The 25,660-nt window shown below is 45.6% G+C and overlaps 9 protein-coding genes across 9 annotated transcripts; 7 read left to right on the plus strand and 2 right to left on the minus strand.

The window, feature by feature from the left end:
• The first annotated feature begins 1,094 nt into the window (after positions 1–1,094).
• On the plus strand, positions 1,095–3,345 carry GGI43DRAFT_405531 (major facilitator superfamily domain-containing protein). The gene is made up of 3 exons (XM_083206032.1): positions 1,095–1,354; positions 1,439–2,597; positions 2,655–3,345. The coding sequence occupies exons 2-3, from the start codon at positions 1,827–1,829 to the stop codon at positions 3,147–3,149; spliced, it is 1,266 nt and encodes a 421-aa protein (XP_083060583.1). The 5' UTR covers positions 1,095–1,354; positions 1,439–1,826; the 3' UTR covers positions 3,150–3,345.
• Positions 3,346–4,385: 1,040 nt separating this feature from the next.
• On the plus strand, positions 4,386–6,748 carry GGI43DRAFT_405533 (major facilitator superfamily domain-containing protein). The gene is made up of 3 exons (XM_083206033.1): positions 4,386–4,746; positions 4,820–6,655; positions 6,729–6,748. Exons 1-2 carry the CDS (start codon positions 4,495–4,497, stop codon positions 6,149–6,151), a joined length of 1,584 nt encoding a protein of 527 aa, XP_083060584.1. The 5' UTR covers positions 4,386–4,494; the 3' UTR covers positions 6,152–6,655; positions 6,729–6,748.
• On the minus strand, positions 6,260–6,887 carry GGI43DRAFT_50663 (EthD domain-containing protein). The gene is made up of 2 exons (XM_083209924.1): positions 6,729–6,887; positions 6,260–6,655 (listed from the first exon to the last, which is right to left on the minus strand). The coding sequence occupies exons 1-2, from the start codon at positions 6,870–6,872 to the stop codon at positions 6,368–6,370; spliced, it is 432 nt and encodes a 143-aa protein (XP_083060585.1). The 5' UTR covers positions 6,873–6,887; the 3' UTR covers positions 6,260–6,367.
• Positions 6,888–7,329: 442 nt separating this feature from the next.
• On the plus strand, positions 7,330–8,429 carry GGI43DRAFT_427532 (aromatic alcohol reductase; the record flags this gene model as incomplete). Its single annotated transcript, XM_083208818.1, has 3 exons — positions 7,330–7,362; positions 7,430–7,836; positions 7,934–8,429. The coding sequence occupies 3 exons, from the start codon at positions 7,330–7,332 to the stop codon at positions 8,427–8,429; spliced, it is 936 nt and encodes a 311-aa protein (XP_083060586.1).
• A 1,382-nt stretch (positions 8,430–9,811) lies between these two features.
• On the plus strand, positions 9,812–12,972 carry GGI43DRAFT_405535 (uncharacterized protein). The gene is made up of 3 exons (XM_083206034.1): positions 9,812–10,204; positions 10,289–10,629; positions 10,698–12,972. Exons 1-3 carry the CDS (start codon positions 10,111–10,113, stop codon positions 12,333–12,335), a joined length of 2,073 nt encoding a protein of 690 aa, XP_083060587.1. The 5' UTR covers positions 9,812–10,110; the 3' UTR covers positions 12,336–12,972.
• Positions 12,973–15,544: 2,572 nt separating this feature from the next.
• On the plus strand, positions 15,545–18,241 carry GGI43DRAFT_50691 (glycoside hydrolase family 55 protein). The gene is made up of 2 exons (XM_083209925.1): positions 15,545–17,951; positions 18,014–18,241. Exons 1-2 carry the CDS (start codon positions 15,842–15,844, stop codon positions 18,181–18,183), a joined length of 2,280 nt encoding a protein of 759 aa, XP_083060588.1. The 5' UTR covers positions 15,545–15,841; the 3' UTR covers positions 18,184–18,241.
• Positions 18,242–18,903: 662 nt separating this feature from the next.
• On the plus strand, positions 18,904–20,453 carry GGI43DRAFT_50701 (uncharacterized protein). Its single transcript, XM_083209926.1, has one exon. The coding sequence runs from the start codon at positions 19,291–19,293 to the stop codon at positions 19,999–20,001; it is 711 nt and encodes a 236-aa protein (XP_083060589.1). The 5' UTR covers positions 18,904–19,290; the 3' UTR covers positions 20,002–20,453.
• An 822-nt stretch (positions 20,454–21,275) lies between these two features.
• GGI43DRAFT_50711 (beta-mannosidase) lies at positions 21,276–24,624 on the plus strand. Its single transcript, XM_083209927.1, has 5 exons — positions 21,276–21,626; positions 21,695–21,701; positions 21,771–21,851; positions 21,923–22,152; positions 22,211–24,624. Exons 1-5 carry the CDS (start codon positions 21,425–21,427, stop codon positions 24,517–24,519), a joined length of 2,829 nt encoding a protein of 942 aa, XP_083060590.1. The 5' UTR covers positions 21,276–21,424; the 3' UTR covers positions 24,520–24,624.
• Positions 24,625–25,019: 395 nt separating this feature from the next.
• GGI43DRAFT_383964 (uncharacterized protein) lies at positions 25,020–25,523 on the minus strand (the record flags this gene model as incomplete). The annotated part of the gene is made up of 2 exons (XM_083203463.1): positions 25,020–25,299; positions 25,441–25,523. 2 exons carry the CDS (start codon positions 25,521–25,523, stop codon positions 25,020–25,022), a joined length of 363 nt encoding a protein of 120 aa, XP_083060591.1.
• Positions 25,524–25,660: the final 137 nt, after the last annotated feature.

The following is a 25,660-nucleotide window of genomic DNA, read 5'->3' on the forward strand; positions in this document are numbered from 1 at the left end:
CGTTACATTATACAGGATTTCTAAATATAGTTAGCTAAGGTGTAATATAAGACTCTGTTTCTTGTTTGCTTGTCCTTGAGTCTAGGCCCACAGATTTATAACAATTGTTTATGTGCGACAACTTCTTTGATAAGGAAGTGCAGGGCGGCATTAGCTAATTTCGGCAGATCATTTCCGTTTAGCTAACCAATGTACCGCATAGTGTGGCACACCGCATTCCATAGCACTGTTCTAGCCCCCCGATTCACCTGCCTCGCCTCTTTATAGCGCTGACTAGCGCCTGAGAGCTGAATCTCCCCGCTGCCTTGTGGGGGCTTATAGAGGTGCGCTGCTGTGTTAGTGCGGGTGGCGCCGTGCCCACCAAGTACTAGCAAGCTACTAACAGGGGATTAAAGAGATAGGGTACAGGTACTAGGAGATCTAGATTGATGATGCAAAACTGCATGTGGCCAGCAGGGAAATGCCGTTTCCTCAGTTCATACTACCTTCCTTATGGTTCTTCACCAGGTATATCCTGGGTACTTCTCTATGGTATCCACTGGAATATCTTCAGCTGCTGTTACAATATTCGCGCGCTATGGCACCTTGCTAAGGCACACGTGCCATTGATCCAGCTCCTACAGCCTTGTAATTACATGTAGGTATACTGCACTCCGAGACTAGTTAAGATCCGCCACAGAGCTGAATCGTCATAAGCAACAGACTAGAGTGTGCTATACTAAGCGTATATCACTCAGCCAAATCTGTAACAAGATATCCGCCTTGATCGGAAAGGAACCTAAATAGCTAGCGTAACATTCTCTTACATAACTGCATACCTATTTGCCCGTGCTGACACAGTTACACAGACCTACAAATTTCCATGGGTGTAGTGCTTGGAAGCTGTAATAAATCAGATTCAAATTTAAATCTCTTGACTTTTTACTGCTATTCTATTACATCATTAAATTATTAAGTTTTTCGATAAAATTCCAGGCAAACTCAAATGATACAATCAACAGCTCTATGTTTTCAGCTATTTGTAATATAAGACAATCAAATAACTCAACATTTGTATGTATAACATTGAATATATACGTTTATTCTTATATAAAGTTATCTTCTATAAGACATCTAGAATTATCAGTTGTTTCTCATGACTCAAGTGGTTTGTTATCGAACTTGCGGTAAAACTATTAGCCTTATTCTTGATACTTGCTTTATCATGTATTATCAATGTTATCAAGTATATAGTTACTGAGCAAGTATTTACACTACAGAAGGACCGAAGCAAGGTCCTTATTCAGTCACCCTGCTCATGCACTGTTGACGGTCGCTTTAGCCTGATCTGTTCTTCCAAGAAGAGTCATTTGAGGTAAGCGTGTGGCATGTGCGCTGCGTCGGATATAAGCCGCCAATCATGAGCTAATCGCAAACTTTTCTCTACATGTACATAAAGCCCGATCAATAATAGGGCTTACCGCACCCGCAGATCTTTAGGGCTAGCTTGCTACTCAGAAAGCTTCCGTAAGAAGTCCCCGAGCCAAGTCGATACTCCCTGAATATTTGAAAAGTTTTTTTTCCCTCACTAGGCAGTTGCTGGGTATTTTCACATGTACCTTCCGCTTTAATAGCTAAAATTAATGTAGGTGGATCTCTGATACCCCACGCTCTCCGCCTTATTTTGACATCGCCTTGCATGTAAGACGTGGAGAAATCTTTTGGTCATCGATTCGATTCGTATCAGGAGGTTTCTTGTTGAAGACCACGAGACTCTTAACCTTCCAGCTCTCTCTGGAGCAGCAAAGTAGGAATAGGGAGGCATACCAACGGCAAGAAGAAGAGAAATGATGGAATCTGTCGATGACAAGAAGTCTGAAGCTATACCAAATTCTGAATCAGCCTCTGAATCCTTATCCTCGCCTTCGTCGCCTACAACCCTTTCGCCATGGACTGGCTATCTTCAAATTTTAGCTGGTCACTTGATGATTTTTGATACCTTTGGCTACATTGGCTCATGGGGTTTGTTCCAATCCTATTACATTTCCACTCTCGGTCGTTCACAATCAGATATTTCGTGGATTGGGAGTCTCCAAATCTTTCTCATCTATTTTGTCGGAACTTTTTCAGGACGAGTCCTTGATGCCGGCTATCTGCGCACAACTCTGGCTGTTGGCTGCAGCCTCCAGATCATTGGTCTCTTTACCACCGCGTCTGCTACTGCTTACTGGCAGATCCTCCTCTCGCAGGGCATCTGCGTCGGCCTTGGCGATGGCCTCATTTTCTGTCCCATGATCTCTCTGATCAGCACTTACTATGAAAAAAATCGAGCTCTAGCGGTATCTTTTGCCGCGGCTGGTGCTGCTACCGGAGGAATGGTGTTTCCCTCCATTGCTCGACAACTCATCCCAACACTCGGCGAACCTTGGGCGGTGCGAGTCATGGGCTTTGTGTTTACCTTCAACTCTGTCATTGCTCTGATCGTTGTGCGACCCAAGGTAGCACCACGCAAGTCAGGTGCTTTCATTGAGTGGGAGGCTTTCAAAGAGCTGCCGTATCTCTTGTACGCCATCGGCATTTTCTTGAGTCTCTGGGGTCTCTACTTTGCCTACTTCTATGCAAGTTTCTCTTATTCCGTCGATATTTCTTTTTTCTAACTTGTAACACCAATGCAGATCTCGATATTTGGCTCCAAGATCCTTCACATCCCATCGGCACCGTCATTTTATCTCATCATCGCCATCAACGGCATCGGCTTACCCGGTCGCATCTTCCCAGCATATCTTGCCACACGCGTTGTAGGCAACGCATTATACGTCCTCATCCCCCTCACGTTTAGTGCCGGCGTGTTGCTCTATTTGTGGAAGTATGTCACTTCTTACAATGGCTTTCTTGCCTGGATTATTGTCTACGGCTTCTTTGCAAATGCTGTGCAGAGTCTCTTTGTCGGCAGCGTAGGTAGTCTGACCAAAGATCCCCAGAAGATGGGCGTCCGGGTAGGAATGATCTTTACAATCATCAGCTTTGCCTGTCTTACTGGCCCACCTATTGCTGGTGCCCTGATTGACCTTGATAAAGGAAATTTTCTCTATGCCCAAATCTTTGGGATTACTTCAGTAGTTTGCGGTTCTGCTGTGCTCGCCGCTGCTGCTATTGCAAGTAAGAAGTAGAAAGAGATATCCGTACTTGTTCACAAAATTGATCGTAGTAACGTTGTAACCGGAAGGGTTTCATATGTCAGGTTTCACATTAGTATACAAAAGGTGTATTACGGGATTCGCTATAAAAACAGTACATATAATATAGAGATAGATGTTTCAAGATGATAATGAAAGTTGTGCAATCACGACGCATCTAAAGCTTGAATAATGTCCGCTATTAATACATGGAGATGATTGTACGTCACACCAAATCAAGACGAAGCAAATATACCCAAGGCACAGAAAGAGATTAAAGTCGGATCAAAATATAGTAGCACAGGTTCAATGCTCTATATGTTATTCAAGATAGCGCTCCTATCGTGATCTAGGATGTTTTAGCATTTGATATTAACTTTTCTGCTCCTTCTTAGGACGAATAGATTCATTTATTCAACCTTATGAAACCAACAAGGTATATTACAGGCTCTAACATTTCTATTTACCCTTGCTGTATTATCAGTGCCAAACTATTTATAAAAAAACGAAATAAATTGCTTTGATTATTATTTTCCGGCGGCGGAGAATAATCCGTTCTACCTAGCCTGCTAAATAAACTTCCGTAAATGATTACTCGTATTTGTTTCCAGGATTCTATAAAGCGGCGATAGACTTATTTTTATGCTCCTCGGGGAGATTCCGTTAACCAGGGTATTTCCTGAATCCCAACCGCATATAGTTTCCTTGACTGTAAATCTGAAGCTCAGTCTTGTGAAAGGGGCCACTGTTGTAGGTACGATATGACCAAGCTACTGTAAAACCATTGATTAGAACCATCCCCTACAAAGAATGCAATGCAAGCGGCCAGGATTTTCGATTAGTCTACAGCATTTTATTTATTATTTTCTTTTCGTATGCGATTAGCCCTAGCTATCTCATCCACATGAATCCTTTCTAGACGGATTTGCGGAGCTTCCTGAATCAAACTCTCGGCCCGTAGCAAAAAGGGACTTCGCAACCGAGTCCAAGGGTCATAAACTTCTAATATACCTGATTGTTACAACCGTCTGAAATTTTATTTACTCAAGTTTCATGTTTTCTACGAATTCTACGTCTTCATCTTCTATCAGTTCCTTCTTGTACTGTAGACCGCTATGAACTAGTTGGTCAATTGAATGCACTTAGGCTTTTAGCCGGATATAACCCTGCACATGTGGTTTTAGCGATTGGCCGATCTCGGGTAACAAATTCTTTGCATTCCATACCTATCACAATACAAGATAAGCGTGAGGGGAAACCGCGCTGTGATAACAGAGACAATCCGTTAGATCGGTTGAGCTGGTGTGACACATATATACTTATTCTGCGCCTGTGTTCGATGAATCGCCAATATGATTGTGCATCCAATGAGACTGAGCCGCTGCTGCGTCGCATTACTGACAGCGACATGACTTCTTCAGCACCAGAATCGTCTCCTATTGAGACGGGCCCCGATGTGACGCTTGCGCATCGAGTGGTGAAAAAGATTGACCGAGTTATTATCCCTCTATTGTTTGTTACTTACATGCTCAACTTCATGGACAAGGTTATTTTGTCGAGCGCTGCTGTGTTTGGCTTGCGTGAAGATACCGTAAGAAACAGAACACAACCCCCCAATGGCAACAACCGTGCAAACAAGACCTCGTTAACTCACTTATGTATAGCATCTTGTAGGACAGCAATACAGCTGGGTTAGCAGTATATTCTACTTTGGTTATCTCATATGGGAATACCCAACCACCCTGCTTATCGCCCGCCTACCCACTGCAAAGTATCTCACTTTCAACACTCTTGCATGGGGCGCTGTCGTGGCGCTGACAGCAGCATGTACCAACTTTGGGGGTCTCATGGCCGTGAGATTCCTGTTAGGCATGGCAGAGGCGACCATCACCCCAGCCTTTATGTTTCTGACGTCAACATGGTACACTCGAGATGAGATGCCAACGCGAGTAGGCATTTGGTTTGCCGGCAACTCTATCGGTGGTATCATTTCCAGTCTGATCGCCTTTGGGCTTGGACACGTCCATGACAATGTGCATCCTTGGCGATGGATGTATATCCTTCTGGGAGTTTTGACATTTCTCTGGAGTATCCCGATGTTTTTCCTTCTCCCAGACAGCATCTCAAAGGCCAAATTTCTCACGCCTGAAGAACGGGAGATTGCGGCGAACCGCACAATTGTTGCGGGAACAGGAACTACTGAAAATACGCGCTGGAGATGGGACCAAGTGGTGGAATGTCTGGCCGACCCAAAGACTTGGCTCATCTTCCTTATTGAGCTCGTTGGCCAAATGCCTAATAGCGGCACGCAAAGCTTTTCCAACATCATCATCGCTTCCTTCAACTTCACCTCTTTACAATCTACTCTCATCAATATTCCTTACTCCGTTCTTTCTGCAAGTATCATTGCAGGCACTGGATGGCTTGCTGGCCGCTACCGTACTTTAAACTGCATACTCATCGTTGTTGTCCTTATCCCATGCGTCGTTGGTTCTGCTGTCATCTATCGCCGCGACTCAGTACCCCATGGCGTTCAATTGTTTGCATATTTCCTCCTATCCCCTGGTCCTGCCGCGATGCCTCTCACCATGGCCCTTGTGCAGTCCAATTATCGTGGTGTAACAAAGAAGATGACCGTCACGGCCATGCTGTTCCTGGCATATTGTGCTGGTAATATCGCTGGCCCTCAGTTCTTCCGCACATCTGAAGCGCCAACCTATCAGACGGCTTTCAAGACAATCATGATTTGCTACTGCCTTGTCATTTTTCTGGCTGTTGTTTTGAGGTTTTATTTGCAGTGGATGAATGCGAAGCGCACGGAGGAAGAGGGCTTTGTGGGAAATGCAGGAGCTGCGGGCGTAGTAGCTGCAGGAAAGGTCTCTGATGTTTTAGATGGAAAAGATGTCGCGGAAACAGTCACGGGCATTCAACTAAGACCTGAAGACTATGAAGATGTGACAGACTGGAAAACGGTGGGCTTCAGATATCGACTTTAGTAATAGTTTCCGGTATTTATTATACTCATTTGGACAATTTTATATGTTATCTCGTTTATTTTCTTGCTTTTATGAGTTGGTAAGATCAGGATAGCTTTCAAGCACTCTAAAATGTCCTAACCTCTTTTCCCAACTATATACTACCCGAAAATAAATTGATCCACCTATTATCGGCACAGTACACTACTCATGCAACATTTCTGACAAAGCAACCATTTATTTTGCTTCCGACAACTCAGCTGCCTCGCTGTAGTCAATAAGAGGTTCACCACCGGCAACAATGTTATGAAAGTGGCCCAAAGTAACTGTTGCTACTTCTTTGCTCTTATCGAGAAAATTATCTTCATCTGGAGCAATAACGTTCAAGTAGTATGGGTCGCTAAAAGCGCTTAAAAAGTGCTCCAAGCTTGGGATTTCCCATATCACAGCGCCATCAAAGTCCATGACGGCGAGAGGAAGTGGCGTTGCTGTCAAAGGTTGGCGTAGAGCGCTGGATGTGTGGATCTAAGTCACACAATGGAGTTAATTTAATTGTTAGAACCATAAAGGATAATGTTCAAAGAAAATCTATATTCACCTGCGTGTATCCGATCAAGCCATGCTTCTTGGACCAGTACGCAATCTTGGGAGCGTGGACATTTCTCCAGTAGTCATAAAATTGTTCCTCTGTGAGATCAGGACGGCGTCTGATGAAACAAATTTTGTATAGCGAGGAACTCATGGTGAGAAATGTCAAGATAAGTGGTAAAGATACTGATGCTAATATTATTAAATAAGGGATTTGATCTGGTTTCCTTGATATGCTGCTGGCTACTGCGATATATATAACTGCTTGGTCTCTGTAGATACAAATACTATAAAATACGTGCTCGGCCGTGCTCCGGTCGAACGCCCAATATATTTGAAATCACCAATTAAATTGCTACGTCAATTATAAGAGAGAATAGGACTTGAAGGCTGCTGAATAGCTGAGTATTAGTCAAGCGGGTTGCCAACTAGGGGGAAACTAAGTGTGGAGACCTCAACGGTCTCTTCCGCCGAGCCCGGCCGAATGAAATAACATATGAGATACAGCAGCATAAAAACATCATGAACCTAAAAGGAAGAGGGAGCGTTTCTGAAATTCATTTAAGATACAGATTAATAAATTCTATTTGCTATCATACCTATTATCCGACATGAGCGAAATTAAAAAAGTTATAGTGGTTGGGGTACGTCGATTTCCATTTCCATTACAAAACATCAATCGGGTAATACACGTATTCTAATTGCGAATAGGCTGGGGGCTTCTTGAACCCCGTTGTAATTTCTTCTTTGCAATCATACGGATTCTCTGTCTCTGTTTTAGTTAGAGACTCTTCGAACGTTGTGCCTCCTACCGGAACTACGGTTTATCGCACCGATTATTCAGAATCTTCTCTTTTGCTTGCGTTCAAGGGCCAAGATGCTGTTGTCAATACAATTACAATGCCGGACTTTGAGCAGCAGAAGAAAATGATTGACATCGCCGTTTTGGCTGGAGTGAAGCGATTTATACCAGCAGAATTTGGCATTGATACCTCGAAGGAGGAAACGGTCGAGATCATGACCTTTTTAAAGATGAAGCCACAGGTTATTCAGTACCTTCGATCTATCCAAGACAAAATAACTTGGACAGGGATTATAACCGGGCCTTTTTTCGACTGGTAAGCAATCCACCGTCCGGTACATCTATTTTCGTTTAACACATTACCCTATTGAGTTTTTCGAGTAGAATTATTCTAACGAAGGACTTTTGAACAGGAGTCTACGTCAAGGATTCTTCTCATTTGACGTCCCATCTCGCACAGCGTATATCCACCAGCCCGGGCACCATACTCGCCGCTTCAGTTGGTCGAATTTAGCAAATGTCGCAGAGGCTGTGGCCCATGTCCTTTTCTCGCAAAATTTCCCAATCGTGGACAACCGATACGTGCATGTGAGATCATTCAACGCAAGCCAAGATGACATTTTGCAGTCGCTTATATCGGCTACGAAACGACTGGATACAGAAAGGGGACAGGATCACACTGAGTGGAAGATCATCGATGTTGATCTTGAAGAGAAAGTCTTGGAGGCGCGGAATAAGCTGGCTCAGGGCGACACCGGCAGCCTGGGCTATATTCTTAGCAAGGCCATCTACCGCACTGGAGGTAATTACGACTCAGAAGGCGTCGTGATGAACGAAAAGCTAGGCATGAAGTTGGAAGAAAGCCTGGATGCCACTGTCGAACGAGAAGTGGCAAAACTTTTACCTTGATTGAGGTATTCATTAGGAGCCAGGTACGGTCATGTATTGCGACGGCTTTTATGGCCTATTTTGAACCTATATGATTGTATTTATAGATTATATTTCGATCGAGGTACTCATTGGACACATTGAGCTAGGGGCAAATACTTGTCTATAGATATTGGGGCAACCACCAGTTGTCAAAAGCCTCCGAACACAAGCAATTATTATTATATATTTACACTAAAACTTTAAATTTATAAACATTAAAAAATAATATAATTATAACATATTAATATATTAGTAATAAACCACCTAATTTTATATTTATGCTTGTACTTACATTTTTATGTTGTTTATATGATAGCACCTTAGATCGACGCTGCACTCGTGCAATAATTCTAATTTTCCGAAAACGAAAAAAGTTAAATAAATACAGTAAGTGTACTATACGTATACTGTAAAATTTTCATTTATTATTTTTGGAAAATTAGAGTTATTGCACGAGTGCAAAGTCTATCACCGTATTATTGGCTTTTTAACATACGGCGTTTGTATGAAACCAAGACTTGTTCCAATAGTTCAATGCCATAGCTTCTTCTATGACACATGAAAAAATTCGATACGACAAATAAGTAAAGGATTCTCATTATAGAGCTTATGACTCGGACGATTACATATTAATTTTGGAACTTCAATTCAGAGCTGCTTAAATAGTCCTTAGACTTGGAAACTATATTTCCAAAACTGGGAAAAGCTGCTTTGCCCACAGTCGTTCACCCCTGCACCATTAGGCAACCGAAAATGTCCGACTTCCGCCCTTAGGACGGGCATGAAGCTCCATTGATGTTGAACATCCTTGATCCTTTTGTTTAGTATTACCAGCTACATGCACTTGCATCCTGCTGCTGGTAGTAGTATTGCTCTTCAGAATTCTACTTGCGTTTATCGCGCCTTTGCTAAACGCGTACTAGCACCATGGTAGCGCCCAACAGTGCTGAAAGAGACGGCCTCCTAGTTTCGAACAAACCTGGTCATTGTTCACCTGAGTACGGGGTACATGTAAGAGATCATCGGTGGCCGCTGGGCGACCAGGTCGTCGGGACGCCATCGCGATGTAATGTAAGCCTTTAAGTATCGTAGCTCGCGAACTTCAGCGAGAATCTGGCCATCACTAAGAGCACCCCCAGACATGGCCAATCATGAGCCTGGAGCTACAACCTCCCAGACTGTCTGCTTGCATTAGCGAGGGTGCTGTAGCCCGCTCAACAACGCCAAGCTAGCTGTTAGGTCCACTTTCGGCTACCGATGCCACTGTTTACTGGCTTTGGAGTCTGAAATGGCTGCTGGTTGTGGGAAGGTTCCTGCGCTTTGGGGTTGCTGTAGGCGAATCTCGCTATGCTGGCAAACCGGCCGGAATGCCCCGCCGAACACCAGACCAACGGGTAGCATCCAACAATATTTCTCCCGTCGAATGATTATTTTATAAAGCATGGCACACTCGTATACTTTAAACTAAAGCTGCAGATGGTGCGAGTGAGGGGTTAATAAGTCACTGATTCTATGGACTGTTAGCTGCCCCCAATAAGTAATCGGGCTAATTACGAATAGAACCTGGAGACCTGGAGATTCAATTCATTCGTACCCACGATTGTTGATCCTTTCACCAGCACTTGAGAAACAATAAAATCAGTCGCGGGATACTTACAGAATGGTTCCATCGTCCGTTCAGCATCGCCCGGGCGATTCGCTGTCTCATCTTAAGCTCCGAAAGATCCGCAAGGGCACGCGAAGTTGTTGGGAATGTAGGTTTTCAGACCGCCAGCATATTCCTGCAATCAGCTTCTAGTAGCTATTGCCATCTATTTGTTACTCATAATGGCTTTTAGGCAAACGTCGCAAGATCAGGTGTACATTTACGAATGGAAATTCGACCACCTGCGTGTGGTGTCTTTCTCACGGCTCAGCCTGTGTCAGCCAGCAATACCAAGATGACAGCAGCGATCAGTCGCGTTCTCAAAACATGGAAGAGCGGATGCTTCGTGTAGAGGGTTTATTAGAACGAGTGCTTGAGAAGCTGGAGACTGGAGCACGGCATACGCAGATCACGGAGCCCTCGGAACACGCGACGACTACCGAGGATAGCATCGGAATCGACGTTATTAACACGGATTCGATTTCAGCTCCCTCTTCGACATCTAACGTAGTTTCTGTCTTTCACAACGCTTCTGTAGGCCGCTTTTTTTCTTCGATCCTAGCATGCAATATTCGCTAAATCCTCCTCTTTAATTTTTCTAGTTTATGTTGGAAATTGGTGGAGAAGGAATATCTCCCACAGATGCATCAATTTCGACGTTAGGTGGCAACCGAGCACTGGTGACCGGCAGTACAGCAATATGGCCGAAACATAGGAGAATCTCCCATATGCTATTAGAGCTTACACCGCCTCGTACAGTCGTTGAGCTCATCGATAGCGAAAGTTCACCCTGGATCAGTCAATTACTGCGCCCTCTACCGTCTCTTCGTCAATCCATCAATTTTTCGTTACTCAGAATGCTGCCGATCGAGCCGACATCTTCCAGCCATCCTACTCTTATTGCAAGAGCATTAATAGTCATTGTTATATGTCTACAGCAGCTTCCGAAGAGTACAGACATGACAAAGTACCGATTACCATCTACACGAAACGAATTTATGGAACATCTTACGACCACCATAATATCTCTGGTCACATCTGATGATGAGATTATTGCCACAAACGAGGGTCTGGAATGCCTCCTACTCATCTCCATCTACTTTGTCAACTCAGGTAGACCGCGGCGGGCATGGCTTAACAATCGAAGAGCTTTAGCAGTCGCGCAGCTCATGGACCTCCACAGGGCGTCTATAGACGAAACCGAGGAAGAAGGCAGCATTGCGGGAATCTGGCCTCATATCCTGCACCATGACCGTCATCTCTCTCAGACTCTTGGATTCCCCTGCGGAGTTGTAGGTTCATACGAGCCTTTTGTGTTAGACGACCTCACATTTATGCAACACTTAAGTGAAAGCCAGCAAGATATACTTTACCTGAGGCAGCTTGACCGGATAACCGCCCATTTAATTGAGAGAGATCAACGCTCTCCATCATTGGCAGTCCCTATTATGATGTCCATTGATAGTGCACTTGGCAGTTTAGCTAAAGCCATGCCGTACTCATGGTGGCATCCGTTTGACCGGGTGTCAGGAAGCCAAGCAGAAGCAATGGGCATGCTCTATAGCCGATACAACGTTCAGTTGTGGCACCATCACCTCGATATGTCGAATCACCTGCCATTTATGCTCGATGTAACGGATGAGCGAAGATGCGAGTACAGTAGGATCCAGTGTATTAGGGCCGCGCGAGAGCTCATCAAGGTCTATATCCCACTGCGAACGACTTTCGGCATGTTCTCCTGCTGTATGACAAATTTCCAAGCATTTACAGCTGCAGTGGCCATCATCTTCAATATGTTTCTACAGCCACCAACAGCCGAATTCGAAGCTTTGTCTGGCCACAGGGCTGGAGACTGGGGCCTGATTGCCGCAATTATTGATGTCCTGGATGCGGCAATCGAACGGTTCGATGACTGCGTAGCGCTACAGGCGCGCGATGTGCTAAAGCTGCTTCAAGCAATCGAGAACGACCCTAAAAGCCTGAAGGGCGACAGGTTTCACTTTACGATACCCTATTTCGGAGTCATCTCTATTGCTCGGAAGATGCCTGCCAGCGAGTCCCGCAATACGGCGGCAATGCAGACTGACAGTACCAATGGTGACCAAATGACCGACCCTTCAGCCGCGGATTCGGGCCTAGATTATTCGCCAGCGTTTATGACTACAATCGACTTTATGGGGCCCAATACCGCGGTTGACGTTGATGAGCTAATGAAGCAGTGGTTGGCTGAGGAGCTGTAGTCGTTTCTCTCGAAATTTCCCTCGAAACGGTAAGAACCGTTGGGCAGAAATCCAGACGACAAGGATCCAATTCCTTTATAATGAAGGCGTTCACGTCAGCAGACTAATTTTTGACACTTTGTCTCCGCGATGATAGTTTCCCCATCCGGGATAAAGGTGAAAACTCGAGGTTCAGGGGAGTAGGCCTATAATATTATATAGGCAAAAGCGGCAGTGGCACATGCAATACTACAATACGGTAGTACCGATACCCTCATACAGTAATTGAAGTTGAAAGGAGCATTTGAGTTCTCATATGTCTACTAAGTGTGTGGACCTAGTTCGTGCTAGTTCTGGCTGTCGCTTCGCGGACGCGGAAATAGGATATGCAAGACGCGTAAGAGTCGGAAATAGGCATTAGAGATGCTAGACCTGAGCGTACATTGAGCGTATTATCACCACTTTTTGTGGCATAGACAGGGATTGGTGAGCTGCTCGGATCTAGCCGAGGTAAGCAGCGCACATGTCAATGGTCTTGAGTAACACCAGAGACAGTAGCTCATCGCTTTGACATGCGAAGAAGCCATGATATTATGTTATTCAATTTCATAGGTAGCATGGCCATTTACAAAAATTGAAGAGGAATATTCAATTTCGATAGCAATCTTACATCTATGGTGAAGTTTTATGGGTTTAGTAGAGAAGCAATATAAAAAGACCGACTTAATCTATTGCACTGGGTCATAATTCCGATGGGATTTTCCTTAAGAAGCCGATAGTTAGAAAACGTCCTTATATTAGGGGTTTAAACTCTTTGATAAGTTTAAAATCATATGTGAGCTATGTATAATAGCAATAGTACGATACTCGTATTACTACGTCTTTTCCCCTCCAGTTTTTCAAAGTCGTATATATAACTTACTCCGTCGTCTTGCTAATGTTTGATAAGCCTACTTGCTCTTAAATTTATACGGAAACTCCTCGTAAGCACTCAGATTGGTAAAAGCCTCGTAATTAACTGAGATATGAGCTACTGAGACCAAAGCAATGGCCTGCTCCTCCGGTATTCCCCGACCTTCCCCGAACCTACATCCCCTTACTTCGTACTCCACAGCGGCTTCTGCTTTCCCAAACGCTTGCTTTATAGTAACTTTATACATAAAATGATTTGTTGCATGCTGCTCACTTTGAGAAAACATGATTGGCATCGCATATTTCCTTCTTTTATAGCTCTGATATGAGCTTTAGCCGTATATGGTAAACAACGAACGTTACCCCAGGGAAGCCATTTTTTTAGATCACTATATCCACTTCATCCTTACTATAGAGAGCTAATCGCACTTCACTATGTTCGTACGACCGACATACATGGCTAGTAAGGAGCACTAATGCATGATATCATATAGTCAAAAAAAAAATTGATAAGGATGGAATGAACATGACAGCGCGAACTGCGTTGGCAATCTATTTATACACAAAGCGCATACAAGAGGTATTGAGGCATCACCTCTGATATGTCACTCTATTAGTTAGGATCCTTGATGCTTGAAGATAGTGCCTATCTATAATTACTCCTTCGCACAGCCGAGAAGGCCATGAGGCCTAGAGTGCTGGTGGGGTGTAAGCCAAAATGAAGGGATCCCGTGTCTGTGGCGTGTTCCATTTCTGACATGACATATCGGGAGCACTCATCCCGCGCCAAAATTTAATTAGTATGGCACTTAGAAAGCACCCCAAGTACAGTAGGTAGTTCGTATATATCACACACCGCCCATTCGTGTATGGGCCATTGGAAGATATCCGGGTCGACGTCACTGTAGGGCTGAAAACCTCTCTCCAGATCGGCCATTACCAGGGCCTCCCTTTCCTCGTGGCATTTAGAATCCTCCCGGATACTGGTTCCCTTCCTTGTTTTCACGGGAAATATCGTGCTAAGATTACCAATGCTCTTTGTAAATGATGTTGCCAAGCTTGGCGGTTCAGGGCTTGACGCGAAGATAATTCAAGTGGTTTGGTGTTACTAAAGAGCTATAGGTGCAATTTGACAAAATGCATATATCCTCTTTGCCAACAGCGCTCTATAAAATATAGGACAAAAAAAAAAAATACTAATGTATAGCTTAGTAGACGAAAGCGGTAAGCTTATTTCCGGAAATTGCCCTGATTCCACAGCTGAGGCTTCTAATAATTTGCTAGCCGTCTCTGGCCCTATCGCCTCTCTCGGCAACTATTCTACTTACACGCAAAGGGACCCACGATTTAACTCGATGAAAGCGGGCGCAGCCACATCGTGATAGGCACAATCTTGCCAGAGACATGATGGACTGGACGTGGCTAGTCCTCGCATGATGTCAGTGCCGCAGTCGTATTGAGATAGCTACGCCCACTTATAGCTTCATCCGCTAACTTAGGATTTAATATTGCAGGTAAGGATGAATAAGAGACCACAGGACTAGCAGCTGAGATGCCATCCATCAATACAAGAGGTCTATTATAGCCTCTTCCCCTCTTATCTTTTTCGATATGCTAAATAATATGCTAAAGACCCAAGGCTATGGATCACCCTGGAAAGATAGGACCCGCATCAGTCACGAGAATTTTTCAGCGCGTTTCAAATCGTAAACAGAGAGCTGCGCTTTCAGTGAGGCGAGGTACCTTCTTCTTGTGGTTATTATAGTGGCTATGAACTTACCCGTATAACCAAGACGGCTTCTGCCATACCCCCTTTTTTCTAGAATACTGCGTATCATATAGATATTAAATATATCTTGATTATCTCATCACTAATACCTTGAGGCTCCCTAGTGCCCCACGTCAATGGGATAGAATCGCACCCACGCATATTAGTCTCAGCCTCACGCTTAGGCCCGTGTCAGCATTTAACAAGGAGTAATTCGATCGCAGCTCTACAATATGCTCCGTACTTGACATAGCCCGAAGATATATTCGGTCAAGCCGCCGAGGGGCGTCGCTCGCCCCTGTATCATAATTTTAGCAGTGCTTACTAGCTTCTTGGTATTCCCTAAGAATAGCTTCTTAATGTGGGCTACTCGCTGCCGATCGTTGTGAAACGCAGTGGGGGATAGTAGCGAGTTTCTATTTTCTAACCAATGAATCCGAACCATCTAATATGATCAGGACCACTAGGTGAAGGCCACAGTAAGACGCTGTGCCCCGTTTATCACGGACGTGACCATTTCCGCCATTGTGAGCTTAACCGTCTCGGGGAGCTTGCCCAGTTGTTAGAGATCAGCGGAGACGTCCCGAAATGATCTGCGTTGATGTGATTTTGATGGGCTTTTTGATAGGCTTGTTAATGCCTAGTATAGGCAGGAGACAAGCGAAGCTCTTTATATATAGCTTTCGATGATTTCCGGGGCGTCTCTCAGGTTTTTGATCACGCGGTACTCGTGGGTGTAGCCAGCCACCAGAACACTGTTTCTTTTATTACGAGCATTGTCTCGTTTTTCATTCCTTTACACTGCTTTTTTGTTCTAGCACTCTATCTTTAGTCTCTCCTTTTCACCATGTTGAAGACTCTCACCGCTGCGGTGGCCTTCCTAGGCACCGTCACGGCCTCTCCAGCAGTTCTCCGCCATCATGGCCGCTCTGCACTCCAGTCTCGAGCAAACAGCTCCTTTTGGTATGCTGCTATGGACCACACTGGCCAGTTCAAGGGCTCTGCTCCTTATGTATCAGATCCCGATTCATACAACGTGTTTGTTGCCGTCACCCCTGGTGATGCTGGCTCTCTTCAGAATGCCATCGACTCGGCTGGCAGTGGCAACCGAGAGAACGAATGGCTGGCTTCGCAGCCTCGTGTCGTTTATATCCCATCTGGAACATACGAGCTCCAGAACACACTCAACATGCGTACTGATACTATTCTGTTCGGTGACGCTACCAACCCCCCTGTTATCAAGGCCGCGGCAGGATTTAGCGACAACTACCTCGTCAACGGCCAGGACCCCTCTACAGGTGACGCCGGCGAACTCTCCTTTGCTGTTGGACTGAAGAATGTTATTTTAGACACTACTGCTGTTGATGGAAGCTCTGGTATCTCTGCTCTGTACTGGGGTGTCGCCCAGGCTTGTCAGCTTCAGAACGTGAAGATCACTCTTGCACCCTCGGTCAACGGTCAGGGTCACATTGGTGTCCAACTGGGCCGTGGATCTACTCTTGCACTCGCCGATATCCGAATTGAGAATGGCCAGACCGGTATTTGGCACAGCACCCATCAACAGGCTCTCTATAAGAGCATCTACTTCTACAAGAACGCTATTGGTATGCGCATCAGCGGCGGCAACACCATCAGTCTGTTGAACCCTACCTTTGATACCGTTGGCACTGGTGTTTCCAACGATGGTGGCAGCCCCTTCATCGGAATTGTCGATGCCACGTCTATTAACTCAGGTGTCACTTTCACCACCTCCGTCTATCCTTCTATTGTCATCGACAACTTGACCAAGGATACTGACTCCGATGTCGCTGTTATTCGTGGTACAACAACTGTCGGCGCTTCAAAGAACGTCATCAACTACAGCTACGGAAACACTGTTGGAGGTAACCCTATTTACGGTGGCGTTAACGGTAACACCACTCGCCCTGCCGGTGTTGCCCCTGGTGGCCGTATTCCAGCTGTTGTCGTGCCCAACTATGCAAACAACCCCGTGACTGACTTTGTCAACGTTAAGGATCCCAGCCAGAACGGAGGCCAGACCGTCAAGGGTGACGGTAACACTGATGACTCTGCTGCCCTTAACAAGGTTCTTCAGTTCGCCGCTACTAACAACAAGATTGCTTATTTCCCCTTTGGCGACTACCGTGTTGAGTCTACTCTCCTGGTCCCCGTTGGCTCTCAGCTTGTTGGAGAGGCTTGGGCAACTATTTCCGGTGGTGGTGATTTCTTCAAGGACGGATCCAACCCCAAGCCTGTTGTCCAGGTCGGCAACGAAGGCGATGTTGGTGTCGCCCAGATCCAGGACTTCCGCTTCACCGTCTCTGACGTTCTTCCCGGCGCCATTATTGTCCAGTTTAACGCTGCCGGCGACAAGGCCGGCGATGTCGCGCTTTTCAACTCTCTCGTAACTGTTGGCGGAACTCACGGTGCCGATGCCTTGACTAACGCTTGCACTGACGCCAGCAACGAATGCCAGGCAGCTTTCATTGGCCTTCACTTCACCGAAAACTCTTCGGTCTACGTTGAGAACACTTGGAACTGGGTTGCTGACCACATCACTGAGGGCTTCAGCGGAGGATCCAACATCGCCGCAAAGGGTGGTGCCTTGGTTGAGTCCACCAAGGGCACTTGGCTCAACGGTCTCGGTAGCGAGCATTGGTGGCTGTATCAGCTTAACCTCAAGTCTGCCAGCAATGTTGCCGTCACTCTCCTGCAAAGTGAGACCAACTACGATCAGGGTGACAACACTCAGCAAGTCCCTCCTGCGCCATGGACTGCCGATGTCCAGGGCTGGGGCGATCCCGATTTCTCTTGGTGCGATGACACTGCTCGTTGCCACATGGGTCTCGCCAACTTTGTCCAGGGCGGCTCTGACATTTACTACTACGGTTCTGCTTCTTGGGCCTTCTTCAGCGGCCCCGGATACCAGAACTGCGCTGGAGCTTATCAGTGCCAAGGTACGTTCATTATGTTCTATATAGAAACTCTTGTGGCAAAACAGTTTACTAACATCAGACAGATTACATGCACTTCATCTCAGCGACTCCCACGAACCTCCAGATGTACGGAATGTGCTCCAAGGACACCTCGGTTGCTCTCCGCTTGGGTGATGGCACCAACATCAATGCCCAGCCTGACTTCACTGGAGGCTGGAACCCTGGTGCTGACATTGGTCGCTACACTTCTTAAGTGTTTCGAGATAATGAGAGCATTTGCTTCTAAGTAGTAAATGTAATATGCCTGTATATTGTGTGGTCTTTGCATATAATTTCTGTGATTCTTTGTCTATGTAGAGCGCTTTCTTCATTGAAACAAAATAGATATCTTTTTGATTTGCGAGTCTATTGAAACCATGGAATTTTCGAATTTTCGAAGCTGCAAGTTCTACCACATATTCTGTCTTTGTCATATTTTAGCCGTTTGTAAGTGAGCTTGTAGATACATGCAAGTTTGGCAGCTGGAAAGCAACGAAATCTTCTTATCATAAGGTTATCGTAATGCAACTTCTTGTCCGAGACCATGTCTTAGCAGCCGGCAAATTTAGCTAAGTTCCTCCGCTTGAGAATTAGCGATGACGATGAGATTTTACCATACTGGCTGAAGCCAAGCCCGAGGAGAGACAAATGACGTGAACAAGGCCAGCAGATAAGAGATGCATGCAAGTTATAATAACACCGGACTAATAGCTATAGATGTTGATGAACTATGTAGCTATTGGTTGAAATTTTGTTTTGTGTAATGAACATGAGTCCATGTACTCATAGCTTATTCGTGTTCGCAGCTTAGATAGCAAGTACCAAGACATACCCCCACCTTTACAAGTACATGTTCATGCGAGGCAAAGTCAAAAACACCAAGTCAAAACTGTAGAGCCGATTTAGATGGAAATTTTAATGCTCTATCTTGAAAGACAATCAGCTGGTTAGCTATTACTCGTAACAGTGAGTGACTACACGCCATTGAAAGAAGTTAATGTTTGGCTCTTCAGCTTGTTCTAGCTTGGTGTAGCTAGCGCCAGGCGCAAATGATGCAATATCAGTAGATGTCTTGAGAACTGAACACATCTCATGACTGTGACTGCTGACAGACACACCTAAAGTTTTGGCACGTGAATTTGTCAGCAGGTGCATTCCGGCGGTTGGAGCCTGATAAGTGATGTATGCGAAGCGCTTTAATAAAATGTCTTGGAGCTTCTCTTCTTTTGTTTTTTTAATTTTCTGCGCTTGACGAAGTAAACAATAAATTAGCCAGCGCAATCTTCGGTTCTAACGGAAGACGTGCTAAACAATAACAACAATGGATCAAACAACGGGGATAATTGAGCGAGAATTCCCCAACGCTGTCAAATATGATGTCTCGCAGCCGGATCAAGTTACCGTTACACTTCCCACAAAATCGACTTGGTCAAGCGGCCTTCATTGGCACGAAACACACACAGAATATCTCAAGGTGATCAAAGGCAGCATCAAAGTGCGCCTGGGAGACACCGAACAAATCATCACGGCTACTCAAGACAACCAGCCCGAACTCAAAGTTGAGCGATATGCGTGGCACGAATGGCAGCGGGCGGAGCTGGATGGCGATGAAGTCATAGTCATTGAGAGAACAGACCCAGCAGATGGTGAAAAGGCCATTTTCTTCTGGAATCTCAATGGAGTTATCTTAAACGCTGGAAGGGTTCTCAACACAAACGTACCCGGATTTTCTTTCTTTCCTGCATCAATAAAGGGCCTGTTTATCGACTTTTGGATCAGTCTCAATCTATTTATTATATTTCACTCTTTGGACAATATCCCCGTGGTGTTGAGCACAACAAAATATTGGAATGGAAAGGCACCCCGTGCAAAGTCTGGCTTATCGGCAGATTGGTTTGTGTCGCATTTACTGCTGTCGCTCGCTTCTTTGATCGGTCGTCTTTTCGGATTGCAAGCTGTGAGGGCGGAGTATACACCTCCACCAAACTACCAGCGTTGGCAGGAAGATCATCGTTTTGACAAGTCGAAGTAATATTTTGGGATTTTTCATTTTAAGGAAGGGCAAAGGGTCTACACGGATTGATATATTTTTAGCCTTTATGTGTTGTGTAAAAATAAGATTTCTATTTAAGAGCAATGTCCAACTCTCAGACATGTCATACCAAGTGAAAGTTATTAGATAATTTTCTCAGACGCCACCACGTTGGTATAATTGGACCACTTGTTCCTCAGCTTTGATTTAAGCTTATTGGCTTACATTGACTTTATTTGCTGAATGGTGGCTTCGTTTGGTACCTGCGTCTCTCTGAAACAGAAGCATCTCAGATGCAACACAGTGGTGTAGCTTTTTTGCTGATCTTTTTTGACCTCATATCATATTTTTAGATGGCACCCGACTCTTCTTCTTCTCTTTGTTAGCGTATAGGCGTCGATGCCGCTCAACGTAGCAATCCGACCAAATTGCCCCATCTTTCACTGTGTTTTCCGATTATTAATTTGCCGGCTATTTGGCTTCTCCTCTTTTCAAATTCCTCCAGCAAGACCTGATCCAACTTGTTCGCCATGGGTATGAAATATCTTATGACACATAGACGTAGTATGCATCATGCTTTGTCGTAATCGCCATCGAAAAAACAGTAATATGGAGCTTCAGCGTTACACTCGGATGCGTTCCCCCAACTTGCTCTCCCCGCACTTTAACCTGGCTTGATCTTCGGTCGAGCAAGTTCCGTAGGCGCCCCTGGCATCATACTTTCTACTAGCAGGTTTGTATTGTATCCAGTGATTCGCTTTCATCTGATTAGAAGATTGAACGCCCGAGATTTTCGGTTATAGAAGCATCGGGCTTCAATATTCCCGATCTAATCCCCAGTTGGAGCGCATCATTGTGATAGTCTAGCTTTACAAGGGAACTTGTGCTTTCCGCGATGGGGCCTCACATGCATGAATTGCAACCGCTTCCTGCTCGAATGTGATCGCAATTGGTGACACGATAATCGTGGGGAAGCATCTGCCGGCGATTACCGGCTGTGGCGGCATTCGGAGCCCAGGGGTCAGGCCATAGGATTCCTTCTCCAATGAAGTCATTCACACATACGACTTCGTTCCCCGTTTTGCAGCTTTTCATGTTGGGCGATCGACGCGACCATGGCTCCATTCGACATCATGCAGAAAGCGCGTTGTGCAACAATGACCGAGCATTCTTCCGGACCCCTCATTGATGTCTCACTCCAGGCAGGTATGATTGAAAACTTGGAGCATAAAAGCTGCAAGGGGCGGCAACAAGAAGGAGTGACTCTGCCTATAATCTGGCAGCTTTAAAACATCTCAGCAGGGCCTGAGTTCAATGCACAGCCTCCGCGCTTTCTGCGTGTGGCCACTACTCGCAGCCCAAGATTGTATCAAGAGAGATAGGAATACTGTTTATCAAGAAGAGGAGGCCTCATATTCTAGCGATGCGGTTTACAAAGCCTCTCTTCGCCGCGCTCGGCATCTTTGCCAGCACAGCAGTGGCAACTACCGAAAGCTCCAGCCCAACAGCCATTCACGATTTGGGCCTACTAAAGTGGACAGTAACGAATGAGTACGGCAATATCACCGTTCCGGGCAAGTTTCCGTCACAGGCTCACCTAGATCTTCACGCAGCTGGTGTGATTGGTATGTCAAGGAAACACACTAATACAGAGCAAAGGTTGCTATTCACCGTGCTAACGAGCAAATTCCAGATGAACCGTGAGGACCCCTCTTTGACGATACTGACAGAAGTAGTTGAAGGAGCAAGACTGATGCAGTGAACAATAGAAATTCCGGTTTAAATGATTTTGACCTACGATGGATCTCGGCCCAAAATTGGACATATACCAGCAAGCCCATTAGCGGACTGTAGGTTCTCACCAAAATTTAGCAGATATTACTCATCTCGTGGACAAACATGATAACTAACATGGCTCAAGGAGCAAACAATCGAGCACGGATACTTGGCTAATATTTGACGGCTTGGATACATACGCAACCGTCAAATTCTGTGACCATATTGTCGGTACACCAGACAATCAGTTCCGACAATGGTTCTACGACGTCTCTTCTATTCTTGCTAACTGCAAGAGCGATCCCGTTCTAAGCATAAATTTTGGAAGCGTGCCTCGCATCATCAATGCTATTAATGCAAGCAGTGAAGTACAGCGTGAGTGGCACTGATGTCTAGTCTTACACATCTGTACAGGTAACTAACATGTCGTCAGATTGGCCGGCTTCGGTGGTATATCCTTTCGAATATCCCAATCGCCAATGGGTTCGTAAAGAACAAAACGACTTTGGCTGGGACTGGGGCCCAGCTTTTGTTCCTGTAGGACCTTGGCTACCTGGACGGATTGTTCAACTCAGCAAGGGTGGCGAGGTGTACTCTCTCAACACTGACATCGACATCTTCCGAAAAGGCCAATTCAACAACTTTGCTCCTGATCAGTCTGCTCCATGGGTGGTAAACGCAAGTCTCGACTTTGTGGGAACGCTGCCAAAGCATGCTTCTATGTCGGTAATCATCACAGATGCGAAGGACAGCCGTTCAGTGTTGTATTCCGGCAGCTTGCAGGGTGTAACGCAGTCTGATATGACCATCACTGGTTCTGTGACCATCGATGCCAGCAAGCCAAAGCTGTGGTGGCCTCGAGACATGGGTAACCAGCAGCTATACAACATAACAGTCTCTGTCAGCAGCGCGGGGTCTAAAACGCCTCTTCTTGTCTCCCAGCGGCGCGTGGGTTTCCGAACCATCTTATTCAGCTCAGGGAATGTCACAGAAGCTCAAATTGCCAGTGGCATCACGCCAGGAAATAACTGGCACTTTGAGATCAATGGCCACGAATTCTACGCCAAGGGAGCCAATTTGATCCCTCCTGACTCCTTTTGGCCAAGAGTTACCTCGGATCGAATGAACCGTTTATTCGACTCTGTCGAGTCTCAGAACTTCAACATGCTTCGTGTTTGGTCTTCTGGTACATACTTGCCAGACTGGATCTATGATATTGCCGATGAGCGCGGGCTGCTACTCTGGAGCGAATTTCAGTTCAGCGATACTCTCTACCCTGACAGTCCAGAATTTAAAGAAAATGTTATTGGTGAAGTTACTTACAACATTCGCCGCTTGAACCACCACGCATCCTTGGCATGCTGGATGGGCGGCAATGAATTTGAGAACCTCATGTTGCCAATTGCCGAGGGCGCCGATCCAGCAACCTACCCGTATGTTTTGGGGCAATATGAAGATCTTTTCGTTGTCACGATATTCAATATTCTGGCTGCCAACAGCCACTCCATCTCATACAGCCCCTGCAGTGCAAACAATGGCTGGCTGGATATTGACCTTAGTCTACCTATTCCTATTGTTGAGAGATACTATAACACGACTCCTGGATATATCTATGGCGATACTGACTTTTACAACTATGACACATCAGTGTCTTTTGATACTTCCGCGTACCCAGTGGGTCGTTTTGCCAACGAATTTGGCTTCATCAGCATGCCTAGTATCCAGACGTGGCAGCAGGCTGTTGAACCCCAAGACCTCCATTTCAACTCGACCACAGTCATTCTACGAAACCATCACTACCCCGCTGGTGGATTGACCAGAAATGTTCGCAATAGCACCTTGGGTCAAGTCGAGATGACTCTCGCGGTGGAGCGGTACTATCCGACACCCGATAAGACTGATTCTGTCGCCAACTTTAGCGCCTGGTGCCACGCTACTCAGCTGTTCCAAGCTGACATGTACAAATCTGAGATTCAGTTTTACAGACGAGGCAGCGGCATGCCAGAAAGACAGCTTGGCTCACTGTATTGGCAGCTTAACGACATTTGGCAAGCCCCAACTTGGGCAGGCCTGGAATATGACGGACGATGGAAAGTATTACCGTATGTTGCTCGTCGGACTTATGATCACGTCATTGCGTCGGCTTTTTGGAATTATACTGCCAATCAGCTGGAGATCTGGGTTACATCAGACCTTTGGGAGTCTGCATCTGGCCAAGTATCTTTGACTTGGGTCGATCTCAAAGGCAAAGCCATTGCAAACAACGCGGGCATGCCGAAATCAATCAAGTTCGAAGTTGGTGCCATCAACACTACGCAAATCATCTCGACCAACGTAGCATCAAATCTCAAGATTCCAGACACCAGAGATGCTGTCTTGATCATTGAACTCACCGCCAACGGTAAACTTCCCAATGCAGCCAGCAGTAAAGCGACAACATTTACCCATCACAACCACTTCCTCCCTGTTTGGCCAAACCAAGCGAAGGTATCAGACCCTAAGCTGCAACTATCATATGACAAGTCCAAGAAAACCTTCACTGTGGAATCAACGGCCGGCGTATCTTTGTACACATGGCTGACGCATCCGGCTGGAGTTTTGGGATTCTTCGACGACAATGCATTCGTATTGGCTCCCGGACAGAAGAAGGAAGTCAGCTTTACTCTCCAGGAAGATACTACTGGAGGGAAGTGGACTGAAAACGTGACCGTGGAGAGCTTGTGGGATTTGACTACAAAATAGCTATAGTGTAGTTAAGAATACTAAATAAACAGTGGTTATATTCACCCTCAGTGCGCGAACTTGGACATCAGACACAAATTAAAGCCTATAACGGTATATCCATCATCTGATTAAACCGTTTTATAATCTCGTGCTGTGTTCCCAGTTTACCAGCCTAGTGCCGTGGAAGTATACACCGTCTCAGAATCTCCCGACTTAGATTTAAGTGTAATGGTATTATCTTCGTTGATGATAATCTCCGTCACTTTACCCGCATCTTCTTCTCTCAAAATATGCTGCTTATACCCCTTTGTTTCCCCCGAATCGAAAATACCATCAGTCGACGCCTTTGCTGCCGCCACAGCTGCGATAGCAGCAGGCGCCGCTACTAATCCACCAACCATCACTATAATTGGCGCCAAAAAGCGTTGCAGCGTATCCGACAGCGTTACCCGCGATACCCTTATCAATAGCATCAAATGTGCCACGGTATTTCTGAGGACTGCTATAATGCAGCGTCTTCATGTCTTGGCTGAACCAAGAGATTTACCACAGTCCCGGCCGGTAGTGAAGAAGCCGGTGTTGTATTCTACTTTGAGAGTTTCATTTGTAACATCGCCGGCAGCGATGGCTGCCCACTCTTTGCGATTCTTGTAGACGTCGCTGTATTTGTGCAGGAGGGAGACTGCGAAGATGGGTTTGGAAGTGTTGTTGCGGATTGAGACCGTAGCTGTACGTTTGACTTTATCCATGACGATGGTAAGTAGATGAAGAGGTGAGTTCTTGGGTATGAAGATTGTACTGGTCAATGTCGGAAGTGCTGGTTTTTTGTTGTTGGTAATTATTTAATGCCTACATTTATATTCATATTCATCCTTACCAGTATCTTCATTTTCCAGTACCACCACGTAGCCGCCGACCGATGCCGCATATTTCACCTACGCAACGTATTCCTCTATAGCATCATCGAATCGACCATCGTATCCTAAGACAGTTTCCATATAAACTCTGTGCACGGGACGCATTTTGAACAAAGGTTTAAAAAGGAGATGTCGTATTTATTATTTGCGTATATACCAGGTAGTATTGGAGAGGAGCTGAGACAAAAGCTGAAAACCAGATGCATGAGCTCCACCGGCTTAACTTTATCAGTCTAGCACAG

Source organism: Trichoderma evansii (assembly GCF_050947405.1).
Source record: "Trichoderma evansii strain SZMC 28006 chromosome Unknown GGI43scaffold_10, whole genome shotgun sequence".
Taxonomy (NCBI): Eukaryota; Fungi; Ascomycota; class Sordariomycetes; order Hypocreales; family Hypocreaceae; genus Trichoderma; species Trichoderma evansii.

Bases quoted from the DNA above. Each gene is read 5' to 3' on its own strand.
- GGI43DRAFT_405531 (XM_083206032.1), top strand. From the start codon at position 1,827: ATGATGGAATCTGTCGATGACAAGAAGTCTGAAGCTATACCAAATTCT. The intron at 2,598-2,654 runs GCAAGTTTCTCT...ACACCAATGCAG, and splicing joins TCTACTTTGCCTACTTCTAT to ATCTCGATATTTGGCTCCAA.
- GGI43DRAFT_405533 (XM_083206033.1), top strand. From the start codon at position 4,495: ATGAATCGCCAATATGATTGTGCATCCAATGAGACTGAGCCGCTGCTG. The intron at 4,747-4,819 runs GTAAGAAACAGA...ACTTATGTATAG, and splicing joins TTGGCTTGCGTGAAGATACC to CATCTTGTAGGACAGCAATA.
- GGI43DRAFT_50663 (XM_083209924.1), bottom strand. From the start codon at position 6,872: ATGAGTTCCTCGCTATACAAAATTTGTTTCATCAGACGCCGTCCTGAT. The intron at 6,656-6,728 runs GTGAATATAGAT...TGTGTGACTTAG, and splicing joins GCTTGATCGGATACACGCAG to ATCCACACATCCAGCGCTCT.
- GGI43DRAFT_405535 (XM_083206034.1), top strand. From the start codon at position 10,111: ATGGTTCCATCGTCCGTTCAGCATCGCCCGGGCGATTCGCTGTCTCAT. The intron at 10,205-10,288 runs GTAGGTTTTCAG...AATGGCTTTTAG, and splicing joins CACGCGAAGTTGTTGGGAAT to GCAAACGTCGCAAGATCAGG. The intron at 10,630-10,697 runs GTAGGCCGCTTT...TAATTTTTCTAG, and splicing joins CTGTCTTTCACAACGCTTCT to TTTATGTTGGAAATTGGTGG.
- GGI43DRAFT_50691 (XM_083209925.1), top strand. From the start codon at position 15,842: ATGTTGAAGACTCTCACCGCTGCGGTGGCCTTCCTAGGCACCGTCACG. The intron at 17,952-18,013 runs GTACGTTCATTA...AACATCAGACAG, and splicing joins TGGAGCTTATCAGTGCCAAG to ATTACATGCACTTCATCTCA.
- GGI43DRAFT_50701 (XM_083209926.1), top strand. From the start codon at position 19,291: ATGGATCAAACAACGGGGATAATTGAGCGAGAATTCCCCAACGCTGTC.
- GGI43DRAFT_50711 (XM_083209927.1), top strand. From the start codon at position 21,425: ATGCGGTTTACAAAGCCTCTCTTCGCCGCGCTCGGCATCTTTGCCAGC. The intron at 21,852-21,922 runs GTAGGTTCTCAC...ACATGGCTCAAG, and splicing joins AGCAAGCCCATTAGCGGACT to GAGCAAACAATCGAGCACGG. The intron at 22,153-22,210 runs GTGAGTGGCACT...ACATGTCGTCAG, and splicing joins TGCAAGCAGTGAAGTACAGC to ATTGGCCGGCTTCGGTGGTA.